At 43.0% G+C, this 18,750-nt stretch overlaps 1 protein-coding gene across 3 annotated transcripts in view; it reads right to left on the bottom strand.

The window, feature by feature from the left end:
• CDIN1 (CDAN1 interacting nuclease 1) overlaps nucleotides 1-18,750 on the bottom strand; it is a 318,129-nt gene that overhangs the window by 193,669 nt on the left and 105,710 nt on the right. For all 3 annotated transcript variants that reach the window (XM_066605852.1, XM_066605853.1, XM_066605854.1), the window contains one exon: nucleotides 16,909-16,981. In XM_066605852.1, coding sequence (XP_066461949.1) covers nucleotides 16,909-16,981 — 73 coding nt within the window. The remainder of the gene's footprint in view (nucleotides 1-16,908; nucleotides 16,982-18,750) is intronic.

Genomic DNA, 18,750 nt, shown 5'->3' with positions numbered 1-18,750 from the left:
GTGTCTAAAATGTTCTTGCCCTGCATTTTGAAGCTTCGTTCCTTCTCTCGTGCAGGACAAGCCTTTGTTGATTCTGGGGCAGCAGCAAACTTTGTGAACTTTGATTTTGTGGCTCAGATTTTTGGTTCCTTGCTACGTTTAGATCCTCCTATTCAGATTGCAGGGGTAGACTCCACTCCCTTGCATGCCGGCCTCGTCAATCTTGTTACCCCAGAGTTGACATTCACCATAGCAGCCCAGCATACTGAGACTTGCACCTTCCTCGTTATGAAAGACTTGTCTGTGGACATAGTCTTAGGGCTCCCTTGGTTAAGGGAACACAATCTCATTATTAATTGGAACACGCTGGAGCTGGTCAAGTGGGGGTCCCACTGTACTAATCACATGAATCCAGTGCACCTGGATACTTCTGTTTTGGAGGGGGTCGAGTTACCAGACTATATTGATGAGTTTTCTGATGTTTTCTCCAAACAACTCTCTGAAGGATTGCCTCCTCTTAGAGAATTTGATTGTGAAATTGATCTGATCCCAGGTGTTAAGCTCCCGAAGGGTCGGATCTACAACGTAACTGTTCCTAAGAGGGAGTCCATGAAGGACTATATTCAGGACAGTTTGACAAAGGGATATATCACTACACCATGTGATATTCAGATGGATCCCGTTAAGGTGAAGGCTATCACGGAATGGGCTCAGCCAGTTACCCTAAAAGCCCTGCAGCGCTTCCGGGGGTTTGCTGGGTATTATCGTAAGTTCATTAAGAACTTCTCCGTGGTGGCTAAGCCTTGAACGGATCTCACCAGAAAGGGGGCGGATGTGAGTAATTGGTCGCCAGATGCACTTGCGGCCTTCACCACCCTGAAGGCTGCCCTCTCTTCAGCGCCCGTCCTCATCCAACCTGATCTATCCAGTCCGTTCGTGGTGGAGGTAGACGCCTCCGAGTTTGGAGTAGGAGCGGTACTGTCCCAAGGTACCTCCACACTCACAAACCTTAGGCCTTGTGCCTACTTTTCCAGAAAATTCTCCTCCACAGAGCGTAATTACGACGTAGGTAACCGGGAGTTACTAGCTATTAAATGGGCTTTTGAGGAATGGAGGCACTTCCTGCAAGGTGCCCTCCATCAAATCACTGTACTTACAGACCACAAAAGCCTCATGTATCTAGACTCCGCCAAGAGGTTGAATGCTCGCCAAGCCCGCTGGGCCCGTTTCTTTTCACGGTTCAATTTTGTAGTGACTTACAGAACCGGCTCAAAGAATGTTAAAGCAGATGCCTTGTCTAGGAGTTTTGGTACCCCGGAACCTGCAGAATCCGCCGAATTTGCATTCAATATTCATGACAATTCGTCTTCCCAAGTTTTGCAGTTTCTCTGTAATTATGGTTTCCATCCTCGATTTGCACTCTCTACTCCTCCTGTTTCGAACACTCCACCCGCTAATACCGCTATTGATGAACTGTGCACAGTTTGGGCCCAGGTTCATAAGAACCTACAGGGTTCCCAGGAGAAGGTACTTAGGCAGTCTAATAAGAAACGCACTATCACTGCACCTTTTTTGGTTGGGGAGCAAGTTTTATTGTCTTCTAAGAATTTGAGACTAAAGGTTCCATCTTTAAAACTTGCACCGCGGTTTATTGGTCCTTTTTCTATTTCGCAGGTTATTAACCCGCTGGTTTATAGATTGTCTCTTCCTGGCTCTTGGAAGATTCATAATGTTTTTCATAAAAGCTTGCTAAAAAGATATGTGACTCCAGTTTTGCCCACCCGTGACCCGCCCTCTCCTACGCTGGTGCAAGGAGAATTTGAATTTGAGGTGGAAAGTATTGTTGACTCCAGGCGGCTTCGGCGCTCTATACAGTATCTGGTCCACTGGAGAGGGTTTGGCCCTGATGGACGGACGTGGGTTCCTGCCAGAGATGTTCATGCCCCATGTCTGGTCCGATTATTCCACAGGGCCTTCCCTCTTAAGCCCGCTCCGGGTCTTGGGAGTCCAGTGTCCCCCCGTAGAAGGGGGGTACTGTTAGGACTAGCAGCATCTGCACTTGCTGCTGCATGTCTGGGATCTGCACTCGCTGCCTTTTACCTAGGTCTGGCTGCTGGCAGGTTCCCCGCACCAATCAGCTGCTGGGGCGGGAATTCTGACAGCATTTAAACGTGCCTCTTTCTCTCTAGCATTGCCAGTGTATGTTTGTCCCCAGGCTACACCCGCATATTTGGATTGTGCTCCCGGCTTTTGACCCTCGGACTTCGGACCTGACCTTGCTTTGCCTGACTCCTTTGTACCGCGTACCCTCCAGTTGCCGACTCGGACTGTCTGACTCTTCTCTGTGTTTCGTTTGTTTCCAGTGTTTGTCTGTATCGGTCCCTGTGCCCCGCTTCCTTAGTGAGGGTAGGGACCGTCGCCCAGTTGTCGCCCTGGGGCTTAGCCCAGGGGGGCAAGTAGGTAGGGACAGGGGTAGTGGGTTGTTTTCAGGGAATCCCGTACCCGGACCCCAGATCCCTGACATATTTAAGGCAAAGCAACCAATCAATAACGACAAAAAAAGTGTTAATTGGATTCATACTTAGCCCTATGGTGCAGCTGAAAACATACAGATGTAAAACTATTAGCTACGTATGTTTAAAATGGAAAAAGGATTATATGTCAAGAAAGGTAAAGTACACGAAAAGAAAAAAATGTAAAAAAAATTCTACTTGGTCCTTGCTGCTGCTCTGAGACTCTTGGAAGAAAATGTCAAGATTACTTCTAATTAATATGAAGCAAAACCGAAAAAACTCTGATCAATGCACTGATTTGCTCATCTTGACGCACAGACATCAAAATTCGAACAGGGAAACATATTTTATCTTATCACATGAAAGATCAGATATAACTCAAGAGAAATCAAATTAAGTGTAAAGAAGATTGATACCTTCATACGAAATCCGGAGGATTCTCAGCGGGAAAAATATATACAAAAATAAAAAGAGAGCACTATTTAATAGAAAAAGAAATATATTAATAGACATCACATTTATGGTCAGTCTATTAACTTTACAATTACCCCACTCAATGAATTTTGCTTTACTGGGTATGATACAGGCTAATCTGCCTGCTTTGCCCTTGTGCTGGCTGACGGGAGTCGGATAGAAGTAGGTCCAAAGCAATCAGACCGCCTGACGTTGACAAATGGCTATGCTGCGGCAGACTTGTGGAGAGGGAGGGAGGGAGGGAGTGGAGACACATTCACTTTAATCTCTTTCTTGATTAAATCTAAAGCCGTGCTGTTCTGACATCATGTGATTTGCTCACAAAGCGTCGGCGCGTTTCAGCATGCTGGGTATAAAATGTTACATTTCCAGCTCCTTAAAAAGAATGCAAAACGCACTTAAACGACCACGAGTCACCCTAAAAACGTGCGGATTCTTCTTCCGGAACATACCCTGCTTTGTTAATTGAAAAAAAAAACCACTTGTACAAAAAAAGAAAGAAAAAAAAATAACACGGACACAAGAAAATGAAGCAGAGCTGAATTTGTCATATAATTCTTGAAGCTGCATCGTTTATCTATTATGGTAATCCTCTGAAATATGACAATGGAGTAGATTTATCTGCAGTCCCATGTAAAAAACCACCAACGTCACCGGACAAGCTGAATAAATATATTTAGCGCTGTCACATGTCTTATATTACTCCGATAGGATTTATGCAAGAATAAAACACTGACTTTGTCTTAAATATATTTGTTATAAAAATGTGGAAAGACAAAGAAAATTAAGCAAAAAAGAACCTAACGCCTCTTAAATCTTAAAGATTTACCCATCTATAAAAAGCAGAAGTGCTAGCACAGTGATCCTATTGATATACTGTATAGGTAAAGCCAGGTTTAAGCGTGCGTGGTATAGCGCGCACAATGAGCTCTAAAAGCCAGCGGAATTCTAAAAAGAAAAAAAAATGGGAAAGATGAAACCCACAAAGAATTATTTGCTGCCTTTCTTCTTTATTGTTAGATTACCTATGTGCCTAAAGGCGGGACTCAAAAGGTAAACATAACACCAGGTAATAAAAAATGTAGGCGATGGAACTGTCTTTTTTTTCACCAGACTAGGCAAATATTTATGGCGTAGTTGACAAACTCGTGCCTAGTAAAAGAAGCAGCAGAGAGAGCAATTACCCTGATATTCATGGCTCACTTTGAATATTGCACTGAACATTACTCATAAATCTTTTACGAGAAGATCCCCTGAGCTCACTTAACAGCCAGTTTTAATCATGCAGTTGACACGGAGAAAATAACAAAATGTATTTTTTCAGTGGCAAATTAATTTAAGTTTGAACCTCCTCCTGAAGCGCTGCTCTTTTCATCTCTTCTCATTTTATATATTTTTTTTATTATTATTAGTAGCAGCAGAGTATTTCCTCCTACCCTCTCGCTGAGCCCGGTGTTACTGCGCGGGAGGAGGATTCCAGGGCGGAAGGACAACATAACAACACAAGCAAAGAATTCACAAGCAGAACAAAGGCATTAAATGGGGAAAAGCTTTTATTTCTGGATGCTGGGCAGATCGTGTGCTCATAGAACCATGTGCGGGGAAACAAATAGACATACTCAGTAGTGGGGACCTGTAGTATCTGCATCTATTACTACTGCAGAAGAATCGAGGAGCCTTCCGGAGAAAGATGTCAATTACGATATAGGGTAGTTTCACATACATTGTCTTGCGTCAAAACATGACAGATGTTAGCTATAGGTTAGAAATAGGAAACACACTATATGTTTTTTAAGGCGTTTTTGCGTTCCATGACATGGGTTCTTTTTAATGAATGCAGCAGGCACTAGGATTTCCCGTATTTTCATGCCTTTTTCCATAGACTTCTCTTTAGAAAAAAAAACACCTAAAAAGGGTCTGCAGAAAAAAAAACACCTAAAAAAGGTTTGCAGAAAAAAAAACACCTAATAAAGGTTTGTAGAAAAAAAAAATCACCAACCAAAAGACACATGAAGTTCATTTCACAGATTTCTTTTTTACAAGCCTCAAAAAACTCCACAAAAAACACTATCTTAAAAAAGTCTTAAAAGGAATCCGTTGAATCCCTTATAGGAGGACATCTGCAGACAGCACGGTATAGTGACGGACACGATGACTTCAGTAGTCGGTCACTTTTACCAATAGGTTATGCCATTTGAATGCTCACAGAACACTGCAGATTAAACACAGATTGATGCAGCTCATTAATATTCATTTATGTACTTCTTCCTCCGCCCTTCTCCTCCCTGCTAGCACTGATTGACAGATCTCTTGGTGCATATATATTCACCTGTCAACCAGTAGCAAAAAGAGAAGAGGACGGCAGGGGAGCATAGGATAGGTCATCAAAATTCTAGTCCCAGAAAACCCCTTTAAGCCTCCACCCCTTTCCTCTGGATGTTGGCATGGAGAATGTCACCAATGCTTGTTTTGTTTTTTTTTGTTTTTTCCAAAAACAGAGATGCCAAATAGGTACAGATATATAAAAAGATAGAAAACACCCCTAGCCCTATCGTGGTTTGGTAGGATCAATACAATTAAAATGAATGCCCTTCCCAGATTCCTTTACCTGTTCCAGACTCTACCGATACAGATCCCCAAAATCTTTTTCACACGACTTAGAAGATCTCTGGTGAAATTCGTGTGGAATGGGGCAAGGCCTAGACTAAGTTACAAAACCTTAACACAAAAAAAGGAAGCGGGAGGGGTTGGGCTACCGGACCTTACAAAGTACCATAGAGCGACAATAAGCAAGTGCATACTCGACCTCATGATCAGGAGAAACACCAAACGGTGGGTCGAGCTTGAACAAGACTCAGCCCCTTTCAACGCGCAGGGTTTGTTCTGGTTGAGAGGTGGCCTCGGGCGTCGCGGGGTCATGGTCTCCTCACTCTTGGGGACAATCCTGAAGCAATGGGACGGTTTTGCAGCAAAAACAAGATTGGTATCGATACCAGGCCCGTGGACGCCCCTAGTGGGCAACCCGGAATTTCCACTGGGCATACGAGGCCTACCACTCCTAGACAGGCTAGAGATACCCGTCCCTAGAATTAAGGACGTAATGACAACTGGCGGGATCAAACCACTAGAGGCACTATTGGGTGAGGGGAGGCAGACACCAGGTGTGTGGTTCCAACACCTCCAGATAAGCCACTTCATACGAGCACAGGGCCAGGTCTCGGAGGCAATGCGCCCGCCCACTCCCTTCAAAGAGATGTGTGCAACGTCCCCCGAACGGAAGGGGGAGATCTCCACAGTCTATGGCTTACTGGTAGCCCGGGATGCGCCAGATGGAGGGATGGGCTACAGGGAAAGCTGGGAGGGGGAGCTGGGCCAGCGCCTGGAGAACAGCGACTGGGACAAATCCTATACCATGACACACAAGATGTCTGTCTCAGGCAGGCATCACGAACTGAACTACAAAATCTTGTCCAGGTGGCACCGCACCCCGGCGCGCCTGGCCAAGATGAACTCTAACGTCAGCAGCAACTGCTGGAGATGCCTCAACGACATAGGGACAATGACCCACATTTGGTAGTCCTGCCCTCTGGTGTCCCCTCTGTGGAGGGAGGTAAATGCCCTATACAATGCCCTCACCAAGGTGGAGGTCCAATTTTCTCCGGAGATGGCCCTCCTCTCCATCATCCCAGGCCCTGGAGCCTCAGCTAAGAAAGGAGTTCTCAAATTCTTCCTCCTGGCAACGAGACAGGTGATACCGCAGTTGTGGAACACAACGGAGACTCCCACGCGCTTAAGGTGGGTAAAAGCCATGGACGACATAAAATACATGGAGGAACTGAGGGCCAGCGACGACGCTAAATTTTCCCTCTACTACGCTACCTGGGCGACATGGATAAGTTTCCGCTCCTCGGATAACTTCAACCGATGGTTAACAAGCGGAGTGGCGCCGAACTGAATACAAATATTAGGTGACAAAGGCCCCGATATCCCCCCACGGGGGTTGACTGATGCTATGCAGACCAGACTCCCTGCACCTCTCCCCCCCAGAGCCTCTGGCGACTCTCCCCTCCCCGATTTCCCCCCCCCCCCTCTTTCTCTCCATTCTTATATCTCTCCCGCTCCTTTCACTACCCTCTCCCACCTCTCTTCTTAGTAAAGCAGATGACATGAAACACTAGTAGCACCCTACAAACGTATCTGTTAAAAACAATTTCATGATGACTACCATTAGCAATACTCAACCTATATTATAGACTATTCAAGTCTCCCCTTAGGTGTGTTCCTAAGTTACGTTTTTTAAGTAATTATAAAGCACTTAGCACCCTATAGACAATACTTTATAACAGTTATACAAGATTACCTATACAGTTACAATAAGTTACTTTAAGAAAAGTGAAATGCAAACTGAAGAATGATGATGACGATGGACTTCCATGTATGTTAACACTGTTTGTTTGATACTTTGCTTTAAAACACCATAAATACTGTATCTCTCTGACAAAATAAATGAAAACCTTTTGAACATAAAAAGATAGAAAACGAACACAGAATTGCACATCTCTCAATATTAAAAGGAGCCTATCACCTGCTCAAAGCACCAAAAACGAACCTACAGTGCCATTACAGCAGGTGGCATGGAGCCACTTGCTGTTTTTCTTATACTCACCCGCTTCCTTGTTCTTGCAGCAGAGTCTGTGTGTCAGCCAAAAACTGACGCTTTTCAGAGTCCTGTAAGCACACTCTCCTATACAAGTCTATGGGAGAGTGTTTGCACAGGACTCTGAAAACAGTTAGGTTTTTGGCTGGCGCACAGACTCTACAGGCAGGCAGGCGCTGCAGGAACCAGGCAGCAAATAAATCTTAAAATAGCCCACCCCTCTCGCTGTCACCTACCCTAACAGCACTATAGGTTAGTTTTGGTGCTAAAGACTAGCTTCACGTGACCGAATTCCGATTGCATAATCCGCGGTTGGTTTACGCATGGAGGATCCGCAGCAAATCACATGCACTGAAAGGTATGTACATTTGCTTTTTCTTTTACACTCACGGCAACGATTAGAGTATTCCGCAAGTGGAGGGGGAAAAAAAAATTGCAGCAGCATTTCCCAATGAGGAGACCGGAGGTATGTTAAAAGACTACTGTAGACTTTATTTACAGCAGAGCAGAAATGCAGTTGGGCCGCCACAACTAAAGAAGATAAATGCCAGGTAAGCATTACGAGTAGGGTAGTTGGCACTTGATGGGTAGTAAATAGTGGCAGTAAATATAAGGCGCTTCGTCTTGGCCTTTAATCCTGGCTGATAGTAAAAGTACAGTGAAGGATTAAAGGCGTTGTCCCGCGAAAGCAAGTGGGTCTATACACTTCAGTATGGCCATATTAATGCACTTTGTAATGTACATTGTGCATTAATTATGAGCCATACAGAAGTTATCAGAAATTATTCACTTACCTGTTCCGTTGCTAGCGTCCTCGTCTCCATGGTGCCGTCTAATTTTCAGCGTCTAATCGCCGGATTAGACGCGCTTGCGCAGTCCGGTTAGCCCATTAGCATAAATTCATTCATTTAAAAAATAAACAACGACCGTATATTCTGGCGTATAAGGCGACGGGGCGTATAAGACGACCCCCCAACTGTCGCCTTATACGCCTGAAATACGGTGTAAAAAAATAAAAAGCAGTATTCACCTCCTCCGACATTCTGCGGCACTGCTGCAGGCTGTTGCTCCCTCCTTGTCCCCGACAGAGCATTGCTTTCTGGATGCGGGGCTTGAAATCCCCGCCTCCAGAAAGCTAATGCTGTGATTGGCTAACTCACGTGCCGTCAGCTAATCACAGCCATTCAACATTGAATAGCTGTGGAGCTTGGAGTGTGACTGCTTGAGGTTGTGGACAGGGGTCTTTTATACTGATAACAAGTTTAAACAGGTGTCATTACTACAGGTAATGAATGGAGGACAGAGGAGCCTCTTAAAGAAGAAGTTACAGGTCTGTGAGACCCAGAAATCTTGCTTGTTTGTAGGTGACCAAATACTTATTTTCCACCATATGGCAAATAAATTCGTTAAAAATCAGACAATGTGATTTTCTGGATGTGTTTTCTTATGTTGTCTCTCATAGTTGAGGTTTACCTATGAATGATGTAAATTACAGGCCTCTCATCTTTTTAAGTGGGAGAACTCGTACAATTGGTATCTGACTAAATACTTTTTTCCCCACTGTATGTGCCCCATTCAAACTAGTTCCATTTTAGCCTGAGGAAGGATGGATAGAAGTCAAAAGCCAGCTGTAACATCATGTATTTTAGTTAACCATTAAAAGGTATCATATCTACAAGATTACTTGGCTTCTCTCACGGAGAACAATCACACTCTATTTTACAATAGAAACACATTTCTAAAAAAAAAAAAAATATTAAATCTGCATTGTCATATTCTAAGAGATCTAGCATTTTTATCTTTGTTGCAATGGGCTGTGTGAGGGAGGAACTGTAGATTTTATTGGTACCAGTTTAAGATACGTATGACTTTTGGATTGCTTTTTATCACATTTTTTGGGAGGTAAACAGAAGAAAAATAGCAGTTCTGACACTTATTTTTCAAAATTTTTTTTACAGTATTCACCCTGTGCAATAAACGACAAAATATGTTTGTTATCCATTTAGAAAGGATTTTTGAGAGAGAAAATATTGTATTTTTTAAAGTCGATTTTTTTTTTTTTTTAATTAAACTTTATTGACCTTTTTTGACACTATTTCTTAGTCTCTTATGGGTACTTGAAGATGTGCTAGTTCAATCGTTAGAATAGTAGATTGCATTACTTATGTGCATTCTACTAAGGCTATGACAGCAGACTATTAAACTCTACAGGAGGCGGGGCCTAATAGGCCGAGTTACATGGCAGTCTTACTGCTGTCAAGGGGAACTCATTGGTACATTGCAATCCCAGAGCACGGTGCTGATGGGTGACAGAAGGAACCCCATCCCTATATCATCTGCTACATGCTGCAGTTGCTATCTGTTTTGGCATGTAAAGGGTTAAACTGTCAGGTTCTCAGGTTACTGCACATCCGGCAGTTAGAGCAGGAGTCTGGCAAGTCACTGCCTTAAAAAGATGTAAATGCAAATTAAAAGCCCATTAGTGAGGTCAGCAAAAGGCGCATTGGCCGTCACTAAGGCCTCCCTCACACAGGTGTTTGCAGAAACGCAGCGTTGAAAAACTGCAGATTAAGCACGGGTTTAACAGCGCTGGCATGCGTTATGCCACCGTTTTGGTTGCGTTTTCAGAACAGCTGAAAACGCAGCTAAAGATGCTGAAAAAAAAAATCCATACTCACCTGACAGGTGCCATCGGGGACTCTCAGCCATTCGTTGGAGCATCCAGCGCTGGCTGTGATTGGCTGAGCAGGCTGTCACTCAGCAGCGCTCAGCCAATCAGAGCAATCTCTTGCTGGAGGCTAGCAAAAGTTCTTCTGCCGCCTTGACAAGTGCCCGGCAGCCTACACGGAGGTCTGGAGAGTCCCCAACGGCACCTGCCAGGTAAGTATGGATTTTTTTATGTGACTGCAGCATGTAAAGGGCTGTCACTGCAGCATGTATAGGGCTGTCACCATCGGACCTCCTGAAAGTGATCAGGGGGTCCTGATGGGTCCCTGTGGAAGTCCCCTAAAGGGACAAAAAATTTTTAAAAAGTTTTTAAAAAAAAAAAAGGAAAAAAATTAAAAAAAATAAATAAATAAATTAAAACACTTGTCTCCCTTTACTTTGTAAAAAATGTTAAATAAAATCACACATGTGGTATCCCTGCGTCGTAATGACCCAGAGAAGGAAGTTGGTACATTATTTAACCCCTTAATGACATGGCCCCTTTTTTTCTTTTTTCCTCCCTGAAACATAAAAACTGTATAAACTTGGTATCACCAGAATCGTACTGACTCAGAGAATAATGATATCACATTATTTATTCTACACGCTGAACGTCGTAAAAATGAAATCCAAAAAACAAATGGCAGAATTTCTTTTTTTTCCTCCAATCTCCCTACAAATGTTTTTACAAAAGTTCTGCAATACATTATATATACCCAAAAATGATGCCATCAAAAAGTACAACTTGTCCCACAAAAAACAAGCCCTCATATGGCCGTGTCAATGGAAAAATGAAAAAGTTATGGCTCTTGGAACACAACTGCAAAATTTGTTGAAATTCAATGATTAGACCATTTAAAAAACCTGCCCTGGTGGGCACGACAGGGTGGTAAGAAACCTGCCACTCAAGGGGTTAAACATTTTGTCATATCCCCATTACTAATAAATGTCTCTCGACTAATCCTGTGCTGCCAACTATCGACTTGTCTCTAATCTCCCCTTCATCTCCAAACTTCCTGAGCATCTGGTCTACTCTCTCCTAATAAGCTACCTCTCAGATAACTCTCTCCTTGACACCTTACCAACAATACCAACTTTTCGCTGACGATACCCAATTATATACTTTTTCCCATGACGTCACTTCCTTGCTTCTACAAAATGCCAGTGATTGTCTGTCCATTGTTTCTAAAGCACCATTTAAATGGGACGATCGTCGCTCATCATTTAAGCGGTTTAAAATCCTGCATGATGATTGCTCAGTGTAAATAGCAGCTGTTCAGTAGTGAATGGCAGCTGTGTTAAGTGAACGGAGAGGGGCGGGGGAACAAAAGGAGAGAAATCTCCTCCAGCTGCCCTGCTGTGAAGCTACGATACTCGCTCCTGTGCAAAAGCACGTGAGCTAGTACATGCGGGGACGAGTGTCGGGCATCGTTTGCCCAACAGTCGTACCGTCTAAATGTGGTTTAACAGTATGTTGTGTCGCTATCGAAAATTGAATCTCTCAAAAACTATAATTCTTGTGTTTCTGCCATCTCCTAACTGACTTGATAACTTCATGTCAGTTAGTAATACCGACATAACTCCTCAGCAGCGCGCCCGCTGTCTTGGGGTCATGTTTTATTCTGACCTTTCCTTCACTCCCCATATTCAGTTATTTGCTTGCTCATGTTATCTCCATTTCGATGAATAGATGATAAGTTGCAACCCAATTAAAATCATATTATCTATACCACTACTTTTAAAGGGGTTGTCCTTTAGTAGGGATGCTTGTAGTCAAATAATAAACTGAGCTGTACTTACTTCTCTGCCACTGCAGGGCCACAGCACTGCAGCCACTCTGTGGCCCCATCTTTTCTGGGGCCTAGACACCTAATTCACCAGAAGTCAGGTGATTGCTGAGCCAATCAAAGACTGCAGCGTCACATTCCCGAACTCTGGGCATCATGGCACTCAAGGTGTGATCGCCGACACTAGGAGAACGAGCAGTCACTATGCAGCTTCTGATTGGTTCCAACGGTTACCGGACTTCAACAAATGTCAGGACCACAGCATGGCTGCAGTAATTGAGCCGGGCGATGGGGGAGCGGAAAGTACTGCTCAGTTTATTTTATTACAGGCACCCCTATTAAAGGAATATTGTCCGGTGACCAGACAACAACTTTAAGGAAGACATTCCAGAATGGAATGTAAAGGCTTAATATGCTACAAGGACATTGTAAAAACTGTTAGTTTTATATAAAGATGGTAAATAGATTTATGGGCACAAAAATTACATTTTTCAAAAAGATACCATCACTGCTACTACAGATAAACTGTGTTCCTGAAAATTTTTAATTAAAAAATGCCAGCATTCATTTGTTCATTGGCTAATATTCTTGTCTTGCGTCATGGGGCCTACAGTTCTAATCTGACCGGGAGCAATAACTGAATGGAATTATAACTGCTGCTGACAGCTACTGAAGTCATATGTCCACCTGAACATACTTGGGAAACCCAGATGGGCATCCTGTGAAATTACTAGCTCTGTTTTAGTGAGTGAGTGAGTGTCCATACAAAGAAGAGGACGACAACACTATAGAATATGATAATGCCACATAGGTAGCGAGAAATACATAAATATCTAAAAGACGTAATTATGATGTTGACCTTTTTTAAAAACTGACAACACTGCTGATTTTTGAAGGTTTGGCTCCTCTATGACACCGATATGCCATATAGAAAAAAAAATGGATACCAGGAGCACAATCTTGTTGCTCAACAAAAAGTTAAAGGGGTTGTCCCGCGAAAGCAAGTGGGGTTGTACACTTCTGTATGGCCATATTAATGCACTTTGTAATATACATCGTGCATTAAATATGAGCCATACAGAAGTTATTCACTTACCCACTCCGTTGCTGGCGTCCCCGTCTCCATGGATCCGTCTAATTTCGGTGTCTTCTTGCTTCTTTAGACGTGCTTGCGCAGTCCGGTCTTCTGCTGTGTGCTCGCGCTGGAGAACTGATCTGCGCGTCGTCATCGTAGCTCCGTCCCGTCACGTGGTGCCGATCAGCCAATTAGGTGGCTGTAATCGGCAGTGGAACGCAAGACATCCACGGTGCACCATGGGAGAAGACCCGCGGTGCACCATGGGAGAAAACCGCGGTGCATCACTAGGAAAGGACCGGCGTCCATCTTTAAAAGAAGAAACTGCCCGAACGTGGATGCAGGTAAGTGATTTTTTTGTTTTAAAAATAACTAAGGGATTGTTTATAACGGGGCACAATGTGGGGGTAGGTAGAAAAAAAATGTTTTTGATTTCGCCGCGGGACAACCCCTTTAAGTCACTGAATCAGCTCTGATCCAAAAAAGGCCCATGAAGTAACAGCTTGATAAAGGAAACGTGTGACAGCATTCGTGGTGTCATATAAAATAATTATTTATTCCTCCAGACACATAAAATAACGTTTCGACGCCTTAGAGTCTTTTTCAAATATTATTTGAAAAAGACTCTAAGGCGTCGAAATGTTATTTTATGTGTCTGGAGGAATAAGAGAATTTTTTATATGACACCACGGATGCTGTCACACCTTTCGTTTATCAACCAATATGCCATATGAGACAAGCTATTTACAGTTGATATAAAGTATCAGAATATATACGTATTAGGTCACTTAGTGTGTATTAAAATATATATTTTTTAAGTTTATTATGTAAAGTGCAATAATCTAAAGGAGTTGCCCATCTTTACACTATTAATGACCAGTCCTCAGGATAGGTTATCAATAGTTGAAAGGCAAGTATTCATTGCTCAGATTCACTACTGATCAGTTGTTCTCTCGGCGGCTCTCAGTGTATAGGGAGAAGAAGGCAGATAGCTCCATATATACTGCAGTGGTTCAGGTTAGTAATGCAGGCACTTTTCCTATTGAATTCAGTGGGAAATGTTACTGCATTACCAACTCAGACTAATGCAATGCGTACAAAACTATCAGTTTTCTGCTCCATACACAATAACAGCCTCTAGGATAACAGTTGATTGGCTGGGGTCCCAAATGGTGAACCCCGACCAATCAACAACTGATGACCTACACTGAGAACAGGTCATCAATACTGTAGAGATAGGCAACCCTTTTAGGCCTCATGTCCACGTGCGGATCGGATTCCACATGTGGGAGCCTGCAGCAGAATCTGAACCTGCCCGAGGCTGAGGACACTGCTTACCACTCTGGGTCTTCTGTGTGCCTGTCTAGGTCTTCTATTTTATTTACTGTGGACGTGTGCGGAAGCACCAGGCAGCACGCCAACGCACATGTGCAGTGGAGTTTTCTTCTTTCTTTTTTTTTTTTTAACTTCTGCCGTCCGTGCAGGAACCGCATTGAAAAGGAGCATGCTGTGATTTGTTTTCTGGACCAAAAGGTCCGCAAAACAAACCACATGCTTTAATTCATGTGCAAAAACCGATGCTTCCCTCTGGGCGGCTTGATTTGCGGATCTTCGGCATGGATTCCGCAAATCAGATCCGCCCATGGACATTGGGCCTTAAGCTACAGGCTGCTATACATCCATAAATGTATGCTCCATGTGGAGAGCTATATCGGCAATGTTCAATTTTCACATAAAATTCAAAGACTGTATTTAAACCCCTTAAAGACCAAGCACGGTAAATATACGGCACCCCGCCGATAGAAGATGTACTGCACAGGATAAAAGCCTCTGCTCCTGCAATCAAGCAGGAGCAGGTCAGGTCTTCAGCTGTCAGACACAGCAGAGGACCCGGAGGAGAAGGGGAAAGCAGTTTTTGGCTGCTCCTGTTTTCTCCTTTCCCAGCTACATAGCACTCAATGAGCGCTATGTACGAAAAAAGTGACAGTGGAAGTGTTATTTCCACTATGTGGTGCGATGATCACCCCTGACACAGCAGAGCTGCAGGGTCTTAGCAGGCCCTGATCAACTTTGTTGGTGACTATGGTCACTACAGGAGAATAGGTGACTATGGTCACTATGGGAGAATAGTTCCCCTGTAATTGGGGCTGCTATGGATGCCCCAGCTACCGTGGAAAAGTGTGAAACTAGAAAAAAAAATCTCTGACCGCCATCTATGGGGGTCATAGATTGTTAAGAAAAAAACATAGTTACAAAAATAAGTATAAAAAAATTACAGAATAAAATAAAAATATATACATAAAAAAGAATATGAACCACTGCCGACACCAACCAAAACTGTCGCTATGTGCCTTGTAATCCAAAACTATACATATTATATATCAAAACATCCTAAACAAAATGAGGAACCCGTTCACATACTTTAGTGTAAATTACAACTATAAATTAAAAACAAAACATTTTCTTAGCTTTTTATCCCCAATAAAACTAAAATAATGGTGGGAAAGTCTGTAAAAAAAAAAATCGCCCTATACGTCACAGTAAAAAAAACAGCAGCAGAAATAATTTTGGTAGCTGACGGGAAAAAAAATAGAGAAGTAAAACCACCACATGGGTAAAATTCCTAAATAGCCCGGTCTTTATGGAGGTTAAAAAGGTTCTATGGGATTAGAAAAGTGTCCACTTTCTTTAACCCTGACACAGCATCACTCTTGTTCACAGATTGCAATACACACTCTGTGGAAAAGTGGCACTATTGCTGGGGAAAATAAGCAGACCCTTATTTTTTTTAACCCCTTACAACATCTTTTTGGGCTCAGTCAGACGAGCAGAGATCTGCACGTTTTTCCACACAGAAAAGAAAAAGTAATGCATGCGGGCGAAAATATGCATGACCACATCCAGTGCCACCTATATGTTCTTTCTTTGGCAGGCACGGATTTTCATCCGCACCGGTGGTGCGTTTTTTTTCCACACGGATCTCCGCTCGTCTGACTGAGCACTTTTTAATTTATTGAAATACAAGTTAGGCTATATTTGCATATGTATTGCAGCTTTGTTTGTAACATAAGCCACAAGGCGAGAACTGTTGCATGACAAACATCAATGGCCCCACTAACTTAGGCCGGTTTCACACGCAAGATACGAGAGTGAGTGAAAACGCAGAATTATGAAACCAATGATTTTCAATGGTTTTCTTCACATTTTGCAATGTTTTCACTAATGCAATTTTGTATGAAAAATAAACTGCAGCATATCCTATTTTTTTTGCAATATCGCCCATTGTTTTCAATGGGACCGACGGTCCCAATGAAAGCAATGGGAGAACTCCACGATTCTTTGCCACAATTGTGACAGCTGTGGTGGGGGATGCCCTTCAGCCATGGCTGGGGGAATCCCTTCATCCACGGGGCCTTTACATGGTGGAAAGTGCAATATTGGGCTGTGATTCACAGCCACATAATGCCCTCGCCTTTCTGAAACTAGCCTTACAATGAGATACAATGGGATTTTTGAGGAGTTTCACTGAGGTGTCCAACAAGCAGCATTATTTCTCCAGTTAAATATAATGTGTGACAGAGTCTCTGACTGAATTCTCTGACGCAGATGTAAATGTAGCTTTGGCATTCGAGAAGGCAGACAGCCAAAGACACTTTCATGATTATTCAAATTAAATGCCATTTAAATTAATTTGCCAGGAATGAAAAAGAGACTTACGCATGACTCCATTCTGATCCTGAAGAAATCGTTCCAATATTGTCCGTGCAATCAGGGCTGGTGAAAAGTCAACCTGTAGAAGAGTGCAGAAATTGTATTGGTTAGAATAGAGACCATAGATGAACTCTGCTGTATTAACCCCTGTAGTGGCATGCCCGGAAAATCTCCGGGGCTTGCTGCACTGACCATGTAGTTAAACCCCGGAAGATTTCCGTGGACAGCTCTAGTGCTGAAATGTGTAGAGCACTGAGCTGTCATCTGAAATCTTCCAGGGTTTTTATTTATATGTATATAAATTTATATGTTTTCTTTCATTACAAAAAAATGTTGCAATGTGATTGCTGCATTCCTTAATAATTACTTGCAAGATTAAATTGCATTGTTGACTTATTTAAAAAAACCTGCCTTGTGAGGCATGACATGGTAATAATAAGCCTGCCACTGAAGGGGTTAATGCTCCATATAGTGCATATCTGTAACACCGCACTCATAGGATGCTGTGGAGTTACACTGTACTTCCATGTTAAGCGATGTTTATGTAGACGTACACATGCATTTCTTTCTCACTGATTCATACAAAATTTGTGAGAAGCCAATAATAGTGCTCAATTATATGAAGCATTGGAGGTACTATAGGGACTCTCTGGGTCATTGTATAGTGTCAATGCAGATGATAAAGCACAGACACTTTAAGGCTATTTTCATCTTTGCATCAATTTTCACTGAATTGTATTATGTGAAAAAACACTTTTGTCCTTGTATTTTATTACTAAATTTGTCCCGTTCTGACCTCCCCCAATGATAATCCCTACCCTAATTTTGGGGGGGAGGGGGGGGGGAGCACTTGGAATATAAGCCCTAGCTACACTACATGAAAGGAAAAAAATAATGATACTCACCTTGCAGGCTTATTGAATGGCTGTGATCGGCTCATCAAGCTCTGGCTGCGATTAGCTGAGGTCCTGAGCCAATCACCGCAATATCTTGCTGGAGGCAGGTATTCAACCCACGTTACCAGGAAGAGAATGCTCTGTCACCGCTAAGGACGACACAGAATACTGCCGGTATGCCTGGAGAGCAGTGAGATGGACCGGGACGGCGCCTGCTAGATAAGTATTAAGACACCCCCTGAAAATAAGACAGTGTGCCTCTTTTGGGGCAAAAATTAGTATAAGACAGGGTCTTATTTTGGGGGAAACACGGTATTACAATACATTGCAAGCTGCTCAATGAGGTTCACAATCAATTCCATTACTGGGGCTCCATGTTGGCTTAGTCTCCTACCTTCTCCTATACGATCCTTGAGGCTGAATACCGATCAGAATTCAGCTTATACAATCCTTTAGTAGAAGACAGTAGGTGCTAAAGACCAAACTGGGAGGAAGTCTAACCCATCTGATGGAACTGACAGTGCAAAGAATCGAACAGATTGCAGTGCATTGAAATACCTGTAAGCTGAAAAAGCTAAACAGAGCAAATTTTTTGATAAGAACCAATTAAAAGAGATTGTATATGAATGGAATGCTCTAAAAATTATGCAACTGTGTCCTTAGCTTTAAGGCAACATCCAGAACAAAAGAAGGAAACTTGGATGCAAAAGCAATTTGCTTACCCCATATCCAAATCACACTTACTGGGAGTCCCTCATTACCATATTATGGCAGGGAAATCTCCAGACTTGCTGCACTGAGTATGCAGTAAAAACCCCGGAAGTTTTCAGATGACAGCTCAGTGCTCTGCACATTTCAGCACTAGAGCTGTCCACAGAAATCTGCATGGTCAGTGCAGCAAGCCCGGAGATTTTCCGGGCGTGCCACTAAAAGGGTTAAGACTGGTATTTCC

The sequence above is a fragment of the Eleutherodactylus coqui genome, chromosome 6, assembly GCF_035609145.1.
Source record: "Eleutherodactylus coqui strain aEleCoq1 chromosome 6, aEleCoq1.hap1, whole genome shotgun sequence".
NCBI classification, from domain to species: Eukaryota; Metazoa; Chordata; class Amphibia; order Anura; family Eleutherodactylidae; genus Eleutherodactylus; species Eleutherodactylus coqui.
Note: the sequence above shows the minus strand (reverse complement) of the source record. Positions and strands in the feature narration are given on the sequence as shown.